The sequence below is a fragment of the Parasteatoda tepidariorum genome, chromosome 4 (assembly GCF_982258835.1).
Source record: "Parasteatoda tepidariorum strain Cologne lab strain chromosome 4, Ptep-v5.0, whole genome shotgun sequence".
Taxonomy (NCBI): Eukaryota; Metazoa; Arthropoda; class Arachnida; order Araneae; family Theridiidae; genus Parasteatoda; species Parasteatoda tepidariorum.
In genome coordinates this window covers 71,039,285-71,052,170 of record NC_141758.1, presented here as the reverse complement: position 1 = coordinate 71,052,170, position 12,886 = coordinate 71,039,285, and the positions used below count along the sequence as shown (strand labels likewise).

Sequence of the window (12,886 nt, the reverse complement as noted above, 5' to 3'; positions counted from 1 at the left end):
GTTGTATATGCAGAAATTGATTGAATATAACCTAGACAGTTCAGTTATTTCCTTTTTTTATTATTATCTTAGAAATATCCATAGGAATTTCATTGTATAAAAATACGTCAAATAATGAGGGAAAAAAATGCGGCGATACATGGGTGATGCTGATTTACTTTTAGAAATCGTGCTTTAAATTTAAATCCAGTTTATCGCCCTTGATCTATCTCTTTAGCAATTGAAAGAAGCATATGATTCAAGTTCTTCATTTAAGAAACAAAGTATCAATAATTAAAATAAAAAAAGCGTACGCGAAGGTTCTTAAATGCGTGATTCCTTGCTTACAGTATATTACATGTGAACGATTTCCTTAAACAAAGGGTGGGGCTGATTGTTGGAATTCAAAACTAAAAGACTTTACTGTTATGTTGTATCACACCTGTTGTCCTTGCTGCTTATTGTATAAATACATCCACGAGATTCTGATAGTCAGTCTGAAAAGGAATTCGAAACAATTCAGAAAATGATTGCCAAGGTATGTCTTCTATATTTTGTTATGTAATGATTCAGTCGAACTATAGATTCTTTAATACAAATATGTAGTTAATAGTTTCGCCTAAACCTTTATAGTGCCATTTTTTCCCCGATAATGTTAAAAATATTTTTGGGATTGATATTAATTTATAAGAAAATTTTTTTTTTGGTTTTTAAGACAATTTTTTTGTGGGATTATGGTTTAGATTTTTAAAGTTTTACCTATTGTAAAAAAATGCCCATGAATTTGTGTTTCTGTGCTTACAATTAATCGAATTCATAAATTTTGTGTTTGTAATTACAAAACTGAATGATAAATGATCAAATGAACGGACACGTAAAGAGCGTAAAAAAATAGATTCTCAGTGTTGGCTTTTCTTCTTTACCTTTCGTGACCTTTACTGTTACTCAGACTTATGCAAATAAAATTTTTCATTGAAATTTTTTTTGAAGTTGTAAGCAGATGATCATAAAAATAACAGGTGGGAAAATAGTTTCCCATCAATATTTAAAAATTAATAAAATTAGGGTTAGGAAATATGTTTCCCTAGGAATTGTAAGTGATTAACTAATACTCTGCAAGTTATAAATGATTTAAAAATAAAAATTATATGCTTCTTTTTAAATAAAATAAAGTAGAGAGACTATATTTTCTTCCTTAAAAAATTTGATAATTTTTTATTATTTGTATCTAAAAGTAGTTTTGGTAGAAGTTATTTATTAATTAATTTGTCATTAATTAATTAATATTTATTAATTAATATTTATTAATTAATATTTATTAATTAATATTTATTAATTAATATTTATTAATAATTATTTATTTATTAATTATTTACAATTAATCTGTTATAACTAGAGCTTCTGGTTAATTAATTTGTCACAAAGCAATTAATCGATTTTTTAATTAATTATTATTAATTAATTTGCCATAAAGTTTACAATAAAAAATTTTGCCATTAATTAATTTTTATTAATTAATTATTATTTTTTCTTAAATGAAGTTAATAATTGACTAATTTATCATTTCAATTTGTTAGGTTGAGCAAAGAAAACAAATTTTAGTTATTGACTATAAAGTCATTTAATTATTTTAACGAACTTTTAAAACTGAGTGGTAAAGGTAGAATGATTTCATTGGCGGTTGAGTTAGGCAGTGAGATAACTAGTAAATGAATAATTATCATTCACCACTATTACATTTCAGGTTATTTTTCTGTAAAGGTTTGATAGATCATAAAATTATTAAATTCGATTTAAAAAAACAAACAAAAAACAATTAAGTTAAAATTTTTTGTTGTTGTAGGTTACATAGAAAAATACAGATAACTGGGAATTATTCGTAACATAATTTTGGTTCTTTACTAGTTCATTCTTATTTATAGATAACTAACTTACATTTTTTAAAAAAGAATATGAAGCACCGATTGACGCAGCATTTTAAATAACTTCACATGCATTATTTGCTTAGAGTATAAATAAAAGACTCGGAAATATTATGAGACAATCTATATCAAGCGCAAAATGTCACGTTTATATATATATATATATATATATATATATATATATATATATATATATATATATATATATATATATATATATATATATATAAATATATATATATATATATGTTACGCTTTGAAAGCCTAAACATTGTAAGTTCGTAGTGTGGCCGGTGCTTCTTGAAAAAGATACAGGAAAATACAGGAATCATAATATAATTTTATTAAAGTAAGGGCCAGAGCCCCAGAATGACAACCTTACATGCTGGTGGATAGGTAGAGAATAGCACATTTGACCTTGGAAAGAGGGTTTTTATATCTTTCTGGACAATATATTTAAATGTTAATAGGTCTCAGTAGCGTGGGACTGATCAATTTCCCAAGCTGCTAAAGCCACATCATCACATTTTTTGAGATAATTAGATCAATATTATTACTTTCTTGTGGGAAAGGTTTTTAAACGTTTGCGCGTTGGATAAATGCTCTATTTAAGGATTATATTTAATATATAATTCTTTTAACATTACATAATATTCCCCCCCTCTGAAGAAAGGTCTGATCAATATGCTAGCCTATTGGTCAGAACTTCCCCCTTCACGCGATTTCAAATTAAAATTTATTATTTTTGGTATATTGTCCAATATTATACATTTATAAGTAAAGTATTACAACAATAACATTTATATAAAAGTAACTAAATATTTCTGCATAACTTTGAATAACAATAATTAATATCTTTATAATAATTAATAATGATTATGTACATTTTTCCTTTTCCTGTTGAAAAGAATAAAAAATATCAAAACAACTTTAGAATATCTAAAACAAAAATACCATGACATATCTAAAATAAAAATAAATCAAACCACAATTTCACAACTTGTTAAAAGTTATTTTCTTGAAATAAACTGGATCCATTGTTCAGGCCTAAATTTATTAAATTATTCGTCCATGTAAGAAGAGGAAAAGAATGTTTGCAGTCTTTATCATCATTGTTTCATTCTTAAAACAATTATTATTCATGAAATCATTTAAATTCACTTATCATTTACCCAGTTTTTCTTACTTTCTCATTAGTAATTATGTATTTTCACAAATATTGTGTAGAATTATTCACAACATATGACATACACTTGAAGAAATCAATACAAATAAAATAATACAAATAATATAAGTAATCTAATTTAAAATGTTTACTTTTCCACATGATAATTAAGTTCTTCGATAGCATAAAAATTTACATACAAAGTGCATTATAAATCTTTGTAGAAAATGATATGCTTTATTCCAAAATAATAAAAATGTAAGCGTTATCCATTGATAACAATTGATAGTCTAAGTTGGGTAAAATATTCCAAACTAGACGGGAAAAAAATAGGGTTTTAAGTTTGTTTACTCATGCTTGATCCTTAATTGAGGAGAAAACATCAGTAAAGAAACATTCTATGTGAGGAGTCCCACGGTTCAAAAAAAACCATTTCTACATATTTCATTTGCAAAATAAAAATTTAGGAACTTTATCTAAATTTTCCGAAGTAATTCTCAAACATCATGTAATAAAAAATTCAGACATACATGCATTAAAAAAAAATAACGGGACTCCAAAAATAGGGGCAGAAAATAAAAATGAAAAACATATGAAAATACCAGCATTGAATAGTTATTGTGAATTTTTTACATACAATTGAAACTGTTGACTTGGATAAAATTTCCTTAATTTGTTTACATGTACTATTTCTGATTCTTTCTTAGTGAGAAAATTAGGTTTATCAATTTCAAATGACACCTCAGATAATTTCTTTAAAATTTTGTATGGACCAGAATATGGTGAACTTAATTTCCTTGTGTTAGGATAATGGAATTCTTCGTAAATTACTAAATCATTAACTTTAAAATTAGGTTCCAAAAAATGAGTGTCATAACGAATTTTGGTTTTCTTAAAAAACTCTTGTGTATTTTGAGCAGCTATTTTTCTTGCTTCATCAACTGGAGGATAAATATTTTGATTTACAAGAGAATCACAAGGTAATTTTCCATACATTAAATAAGCAGGAGGAAATTGTGTCACAGAATGAGGAGTGTAATTATATTCATGTGTTACTTCTTCTAATAATTTTGTCCACGGAATTTTTTTAGAATTTTCGTTGATTTTACATCTTAACCTAGAGATTATTGTCGCATTAGATTTTTCAACTTTTCCATTTGTTTGCGGATGATGAGCTGAAGTCAATAATTGTTTAACATTATAGTTTCTAAGAAATCTTCTAAATCTAGATGCTGTAAATGCAGCATTACGATCACTTAAAATTTTATCTGGAACTTGAATTTGAAAAATTTGTTTTAAGCAATTTGTATATGTGTCAGTTGTTACACTTTTTGAAGGAAAAGTCCAAAGATATCGAGTAGCATGATCAATAACTAAATGCAAGTATTTTTTAGTGGAGTTGTAATAGTTGAGCCCTCCGACAGTATCAATTGATAAAATTTCAAATGGTTGCTCTGTAGGGGGCATACTTTGTAACAACCCAAATCTTTTTTGGTGAGATTTTTTGTTAATTTGGCACGTTTCACAACATTTAACATAGTTAGAGATATCAATTATTATATTAGGCCAATAGTAGAAAGGTGAGATTAAAGCAATCATTTTTTTAATACCAACATGACCAAATTGAAAATGAGTTTTTTCCAATATTTTTGTTCTTAAAGAAAATGGTATTACTATTTTATGCAAACCTTTTTTCTTAATCGTTAACAAATCATTAATTGTGATGAATTTAGGATTACTTAAATTTTCGTTTAATTGTGCTGCTTTAATCTCATCATGAGTCACAACTGGATTATTATCAAATAAACTAAAAAATACTGAATATCTAGAAAGCATATCAGCTTCATGATTATTTTGACCCTTAATATATTTTACTTCACAATCATACATTGATAGTTTTAAAGACCATCTGAAAAGTCTACCTGTAGGATTTTTTATTTTCTTTAACCAAGTCAACGCGGAATGATCACTATAAATGATAAATTTATTTCCATGCAAATAACAATGATATTTATCTAAAGCATTAATAATAGCTAAACATTCCAATTCAGTAATAGAATAATTTCTTTCATGTTGAGATAAACATCTGGAGTGAAAAGCTATTGGATGCATTGAGCCATCGGGATGTTTTTGTTTTAAAACAGCAGCAATTGCTTCTTTTGAGGCATCAACAAACAAATGACATGGATAATTAGGATTATACAAAGTTAAAACAGGTTTAGAAATTAAAGACGATTTTAATTGATTAAATGAGGTATTGCATTCTACTGTCCAATTCCATTTAACATTTTTCTTAAGAAGATTATTAAGTGGCAATCTAAGTTCTGCATAATTCTTAATAAATTTATGGTATACATTAATACTACCAAGAAATCGTTGTAGCTCTTTAACATTTCTTGGAGGTTTTAACTGTCTAATAGTTTCAATATTAGCATTTGCAGGTGAATATTGACCTTTTTCTATTTCATATCCTAAAAATTTTATTTTAGTTTTAGCAAATTGACATTTTGAAAACTTAAGTTTTAAATTTTCAGTTTCACATATTTTAAAAATTTTTTCTAAATGATCTAAATGCTCTAAATAATTATCAGAATATATGATAATATCATCAAAATAGTTTAAAGCAAAATCAACTTTATGTTTCTGTAAAATTTGACGAATAGCTCTTTGAAAAATAGCGGGTGAATTTTTCCAACCAAACGGTAAACGTAAAAATTCATAAAGGCCAAAATTGGTCGTAAATGCTAATTTTTCAGTATCATTTGGATCTATTGTTAAATTCCAGTAACCACATTTTAAATCTATAGTTGAAAAATATTTAGCATTAGACAATTTATCAATTAAATCATCAATTCTAGGTACAGGTTCAGAGTCAGTTTTGGTTATCTGATTAAGCTTTCTAAAATCTACACACAATCTGGTTTTATTACCTTCATCTTTTTTGTAAACAAGAGTAACTGGGGAAGAGTATGGACTATAGGAGGGTTTAATTATGTTAGCTTGTAATAAATTATCTATTTGATTTTTAATTTCTGCATTATCTTTAACAGATGCTCGATATGGACGCAATGATATGGGCAGTTCAGAAGTTAACTTTACTTTAACAGGTTGAAGATTTAAGTTGCCAATATCAAAATTATCTTTGGAAAATACCTGATCATAACTAGATAAAAGATAATTTAACTTTACCCTATCCTCTTCAGAAGTTACAGGTATTTTATCCTGAAATTCTGAGGGTGGGTTGAGCCTATGCTCATGAATATTTAAACTATTGACATTTCTTTCATCATAAAAATTATTAGTTTCTATATTTCTAGTATTAACACAATCATTTACATTACAATTCACATTTTTAAGATCAATTTTTTGTTTATTGTTGTACAATATATTAGTATGATATTTATTTTTAGCACTATAATAATTATGAGACTGAGAAAATTTATCATATGTAACATCTTTAAATTTTTGAAAAACTCTGAAATTTTCAAAATCAATATGTAACTTAAATAATGAAATTTCATTAAGACCAAGTATTGCATAATTAAGAGGGGTGTCTATAAAGGCGCATGTTATTACTTTTGTAATGTTTCCTATTTTAACACTTACCTTTTGGAGGTTTCCTTTGATATTTCCTTGAAATTGCGAAATTAAAATCCTAGTAGAGTTCACATGTTTTTTTGATTGTGCTATAAAATGTTTCGGAATTATAGTGATGTTGGATCCTGTGTCCAATATAGTTAGTAAATTCTTATTGTTCACTCGCGATGTCACACATAAATAGTCATTTGATGGTCAGCTGTTGTTATTGCTGGGCTGCGGAGGCTGGGAATCATGCTGAGGTACTCCATAGCGGTTAAGAGAATTCACAAACCTTGGCTGCTGCATTCTGTAGTGATTTTGGGGAATCCACTGCCTTCGCTGCTCCATTCTGTACCGATGCTGGGGAATCCACTGCCTTGGGTGCTCCATCCTGTACCGATTTTGGGGAATCCATTGCCTTGGCTGCTCATAGTATCTTGGATTATCATTCCAGTTTTGTCGTTGGGGAGTAGGTCTATTGAAGGCACACTTTTCATTTTTTTCTAACTTTGAACACAACTTAATTAGTTCTTCAACAGTAGAAGGAGATGCTATACTCAGAAAATTACGAAATTTTTCTGGTACGTCAGCTTTGATGGATTCTAGCAACAGCTCCTCATCTATGCTTAGATCCTTCGACGCTCTCCACTTCTCTGTAGCATATTCAGAAAATGTCTTTTTTGGAGATGGCCTCATAGATAGAAAAAGTTCATACTTATCTTCTCTAGAAAGAGAAAATTTTTCTTGTAGTTTTTCCTCGAGTTCGGTCCATTTTTCAATTTCTATGCATTCATTAATGTAGAAGGTAAATAAGTCTCTTTTCAGGTATTCAGATATGTTATTTATTTTCCAGTTTTCTTCCAAATGTAGGATTTCACATTTTTTATTGAAATACTTGATCCAGTTGGGAAAATTATTTTTATCCTCACACGGAGAAATATTAACGCGTGCTGGAGCATCCACCTGTTTTTCTTCTGAATCAGACATTATTCTTTTAATTTTTCTGTTTCTTAATTCCAAAGTCATCAAAATAAAGTTCTAATCGGTGATTAAAGCGAGAAGAAGACAAAACAAAGAGAGAAATAACAGTCCTCGTTCTTCTTAACCACACCCACGCATTCGAATTTCTAATCCAAGGTTACGAATCATTTAAGAAGCGAAAGTCGATTATCAAAAGATGTATTCCATTGTTAAATTAAATAGTATTTTCAGTTTTCAATAATAATTTTTCGCGACAGGAAACTATCACTGCCGACTTATCTGTTACGCTTTGAAAGCCTAAACATTGTAAGTTCGTAGTGTGGCCGGTGCTTCTTGAAAAAGATACAGGAAAATACAGGAATCATAATATAATTTTATTAAAGTAAGGGCCAGAGCCCCAGAATGACAACCTTACATGCTGGTGGATAGGTAGAGAATAGCACATTTGACCTTGGAAAGAGGGTTTTTATATCTTTCTGGACAATATATTTAAATGTTAATAGGTCTCAGTAGCGTGGGACTGATCAATTTCCCAAGCTGCTAAAGCCACATCATCACATTTTTTGAGATAATTAGATCAATATTATTACTTTCTTGTGGGAAAGGTTTTTAAACGTTTGCGCGTTGGATAAATGCTCTATTTAAGGATTATATTTAATATATAATTCTTTTAACATTACATAATATTATATATATATATATATATATATATATATATATATATATATATATATATATATATATATATATATGAATATTTTTAAAAACTGTCATGTTTTTAAAATGAATACTGTCGACTTCATTATTAGATAGAAGTAATTTTTACAAATTTATTTATTTATTCTTATAATTTTTTTATACTTATCATCAATTCAGACAACACTTGAGTTCTCTATTCAATGTAAAGCTATATATTACATTAAATCGAGAGGTATATTACGTGAATGAAGAGATTATGCATACAAAATTGAAATAAAATAGATGTTTAATAAAAAAATATGCTTGAGCTTTTGATTTAACGTCGTGCTGTATACTATAATGGATATTATAATTTTTGACATTAACTGCTCTCTGTAATTTATTTATTGTTGCAGCATTTATAAGCAAAACTTTATTGTATGAAATCTTTCAGCTTGCTCTCCTCTTCGCTGTGGTTGTTGCTACTAATGCAATCGGCTTTCCACTTGGACATGGTGTCTTACATAGCACAGGCGTCAGTGCAAGATCTCAAACTCAGGATGTAAGTTGTTATTTTGATAATAATAATAATAATAATAATAATAATACACGAATTTTTTCTGTCAATCTCACTTTATAAGAAAATCAGAGATTTATGTTTTTTATAGGCCTTTGGCAACTATGCTTTCAACTATGGCATCGCAAACGGAGCTGGTGCAACTAACTCAAGAGCTGAAGTAGGTGATGCCCATGGTAACAAAAGAGGTTCATACACTCTGGCTGACCATGATGGAAGGGCCCGTAGAGTAGATTACGTAGCTGATGCTCATGGATTCCGTGCTGCTGTTCATACCAACGAACCAGGAACTGCTGCCAGTGCCCCAGCTGCAGCTGTAATCAAAAGTCCTTATGCTGCCCCTGTAGCACCAGTTGCTCACGCCGTTGCTGCTCCAGTTTTAGCCGCAGCTCCCTTAGCTGCTGTTGCATATGGCGGTACCATTGCTCACGGTGCTGCTTTGGGACACGGACTCGCATTAGGACATGGTCATGCTCTCGGACATGGTCTTGCTCTGGGACATGGTCTGGCCCTTGGACACGGTCTTGGATATGGACATGGTCTGGCCCTTGGACACGGACTTGGATATGGACACGGTCTTGCTCATCTGTAAATGTTAAAAACTTGCAAAGGTATGTTTTGTGCTAATCTACTATTTATTACATATATGTATGTAGAACTTTATTATTTATATTTATGCTGAGATATATTTACATTCCTATGACTTAAAAATATCTTTGCAGTTTTGTTTAAGGAAAGAATTGATGCTTATTTTTTTAAAAAAAGCTGAAAGAAATGAATTCAGACGAACTAATGCAGTTATAATATTCAAAACTGTATCTTAATATGGCAGAAGTTTAGATGTTTAATCATAAGTTTAAATAAAAAATAACATGTAAATAAATGCACACATACACACACATATTCCTTTTCCCTCTGAATTGGAGCACAGAGCTTCCATTATAGCTTCCATCTCACTCTATTTGTGGCCAGATATTTTGCCTCTTTCCATGTTTTTCCTATTGTTATCAATTAGTTTACAATCGTCCTGATCCAAATATCGTTAGATCTTCCCATTTTTCTATTGCCCTGAGGGTTCCAATCAAAAACTTGTTTAACATTAAATTTTAAGTAAATAAGTAAATGTTTAATATTAATTTGAATTTGCGTTTGATTTAATGAACTAAATCGAAAAAATAAGAAAATTTTAAATATATGTAAACCTTTATTTTTTAACGTGTATTCCAAAAATGTATTTTAAGGACGGTCATTAAGGAACACCCAGGATCTCTAAATGAAAAAATTAGTCCCAATATTTATTTTTCAAATGGTTTTTATTAAGTACTTATTTAAGAGAAACTACTTAAAACTTAAGAAATCAAATAGCCTCCGTATTAATTTATTGTTCGAATTTTAGTTCGTAATAATTCGTTACAAACTTTGTCTAAATAATTTTTAACTTGAAAAATTGTATTCTATATATTATAAGTTTTGCATTTACAGAGTAAACTAACATCAATTTGCATTAAAATATTAGTTGTAAAAGTATTAAGATAAAAAAAAAATAATTCACAATGCTTCTATTTATGTTAGAGCTGCATGCGCTCCGAGCATTGCGAATTTTGATCTAAAAATGATTTATTTTTGAAATCTTTTTACAAATATTTCTTGACATATGTAAACTTTTTCGCAAAAATATGGTGCTCATATTTGTATACCAAAAAATTTCAAGATTTGTTCAAATAATTTTTAACTTGGGTTAACATTGAGTTTCGCATTAATAGAATAAACTATACTATCAATGAAATAATATCAATTGACAGCTAAAAACTGTTAATAATTAGTAAATAATACAACTATACTAGTAATAATAGCAGTAATAGTAAATATACAAGCTATTAAATAATTACTAAATAATTTATAGTTAAACTATAGTAACCATTGATTATATGATAAAATTTAATTCAGTTTCCATACCTAGCAAGGTATTGAGCTCTTCTCATTATTATGTAGCATCGAAGATGATAATTTTAGTTTTAAGAAGTAAAAATTTTAAATGCAATTTCGTTTTTTTTTTACAGATTCATTGGAAAGTTGATGGTTTCTTCACTGTTATAAATAGATGGAATATTCTCTTTACTTTAACTTGATATACCTTTGAAAATCATCTCGACAGCAGTTGGTGGAAAACACAATACAGCTTTTACGAAAATATGTAAATTCTGTTATTTTGTTTGGTTTGGTTTTGTGGATTGTTTATGAATACAGTTTAAGACTTCTTTTGATTTTCAATGGTGTTTCAAAATTTGTTATTGTAAAGAAATTGTAAATAAAAAATTTTTAAACCGTATTTTGTATTGCATTTTTCATTTTTTTACTCTCACCAAGACTAATACTTCATTCGATATGAAGAGTTTTCAGCCAGTCCGAATTTTTTCAGTTTTCATATTTAAGGTAAACTTGTGTTTGCTTAAAAAAAAGGTTCGCTATTCAAAGTAAATTTGCTGGTCAAATTTTATATGAAATATAAAATATCCTGAATACTAAATAAAATATCCTAATTTTTATATTATTTATTATGTTAACTTATTTTAAAATTTAGCTGCTTATAAAAATCTCATGACGGAGTCCTAGTTTTTAATTATTATTGGTACATTTTCATTGGTCGAAAAATCATATGGTAGGGTCTAGTTTCCCCACATTAATTTTTTGGTTGTCATCAGCAAAAAATTAATGAAAGTCATAAGGTGTTTTTTGTTATTCTATATAAAAATATAATGATAATCCATTATCGTCGATAAATGTTTTGGTCCTACTATTATAAGCTAGGATCCCGCTTTTCCTCATTAATTTCCTTATTCTTTTGGTTGTCATCAGCATAAAAATTAATGAAAGTTATAAGGTTTTGCTTTCCTGTAAAATATTTTTATATTCGTGATCGCAACGAACTATAGGGGGCGTTGTTGTATGAGACGCATACCTGCGATTTCTATATGAACCGTCATTCAGTTACTCTGGAGACGTCGTTAATGTAGCGTGTAGCATTGCAACGTTCCTTCTTTAATGTGGCTTATTAAATTTAAAAAAGAAAAATGCTTGATATTCTTTCTTGTACAACCGAAAACAAAATGGTATCTCTTTTTATTAGAGAAGGAATATCCAAAACACATCGGAAAAATATTTGTACATTAGCAGAAAGAAATATGTTTATTCTTATAAGAGTTAAAACCTAATGCCCGAGAAATAGTATTACTAAATTTAATGATATAACATGAAAAGCCCATTTAAACTTTACATTCTATAGTTTTAAGAATCATATTACTTCAAAAATTAAAATGAACAAAAAGTATACATAAGCCTCATAATTTTATGAAATTTAATTTTGTAAACAAAGTTTTTTGACAACAATTTTTATCAAAAAATTTCAAGTTTCAATAAAAATCATTATTTAGAAACTAAGAAACGTAAAATAAAGAATGCTGACGAAACAAAAACAAAAAAACAATTCTTTTTTGTCGCCATTTTTAGTGCTACGAAAATTCGTCTTTGGGATTTGCCAAAAACAAAATAAGATGCAATTTTATTTTTTCAGGCGGGAAATATTTTACCGAAAAAACGAAAATGTACCAATTTCCACAACATGAAACTTTATCTTGGTAAACGTACGTTTTGGAAATGTTATTTCATTTGGAATCTTATTTATCAGAGTTCATATGGCGATATGATTGTTTTGAATCTATGCTAAACTCTATATCGGCTGATTTTCCACCGAAATCCGATTGACTATTTTGATTTTAAATAAAGTGTTTTATTTTATGAATTGTCGCAAAAATTTTAAGTGTAGATTGGCGGCACTTAAAAACCGCCAAATCTGTAGCGGCGGTGGCGTTAATACGTAAGTACCGAATTTTTATTCCATACTTTTCTGAATCATATTACTTTAAACATTGGAATATACAAGAAGTATACATAAACACATAATGTTATACCATTTAATTTTTCAAAAAAAGTATTTTGAGAACAATT

The 12,886-nt window shown here is 28.3% G+C and overlaps 1 protein-coding gene across 1 annotated transcript; it reads left to right on the top strand.

The window, feature by feature from the left end:
- The first annotated feature begins 397 nt into the window (after positions 1-397).
- On the top strand, positions 398-11,210 carry LOC122271192 (uncharacterized). The gene is made up of 4 exons (XM_043051638.3): positions 398-517; positions 8,759-8,866; positions 8,973-9,492; positions 10,942-11,210. Exons 1-3 carry the CDS (start codon positions 506-508, stop codon positions 9,471-9,473), a joined length of 621 nt encoding a protein of 206 aa, XP_042907572.1. The 5' UTR covers positions 398-505; the 3' UTR covers positions 9,474-9,492; positions 10,942-11,210.
- Positions 11,211-12,886: the final 1,676 nt, after the last annotated feature.

What these genes read in the sequence shown, in the direction of transcription:
- LOC122271192 (XM_043051638.3), top strand. An exon ending in CAAGATCTCAAACTCAGGAT is followed by an intron (nt 8,867 to 8,972) that starts GTAAGTTGTTAT and finishes TGTTTTTTATAG; the next exon opens with GCCTTTGGCAACTATGCTTT.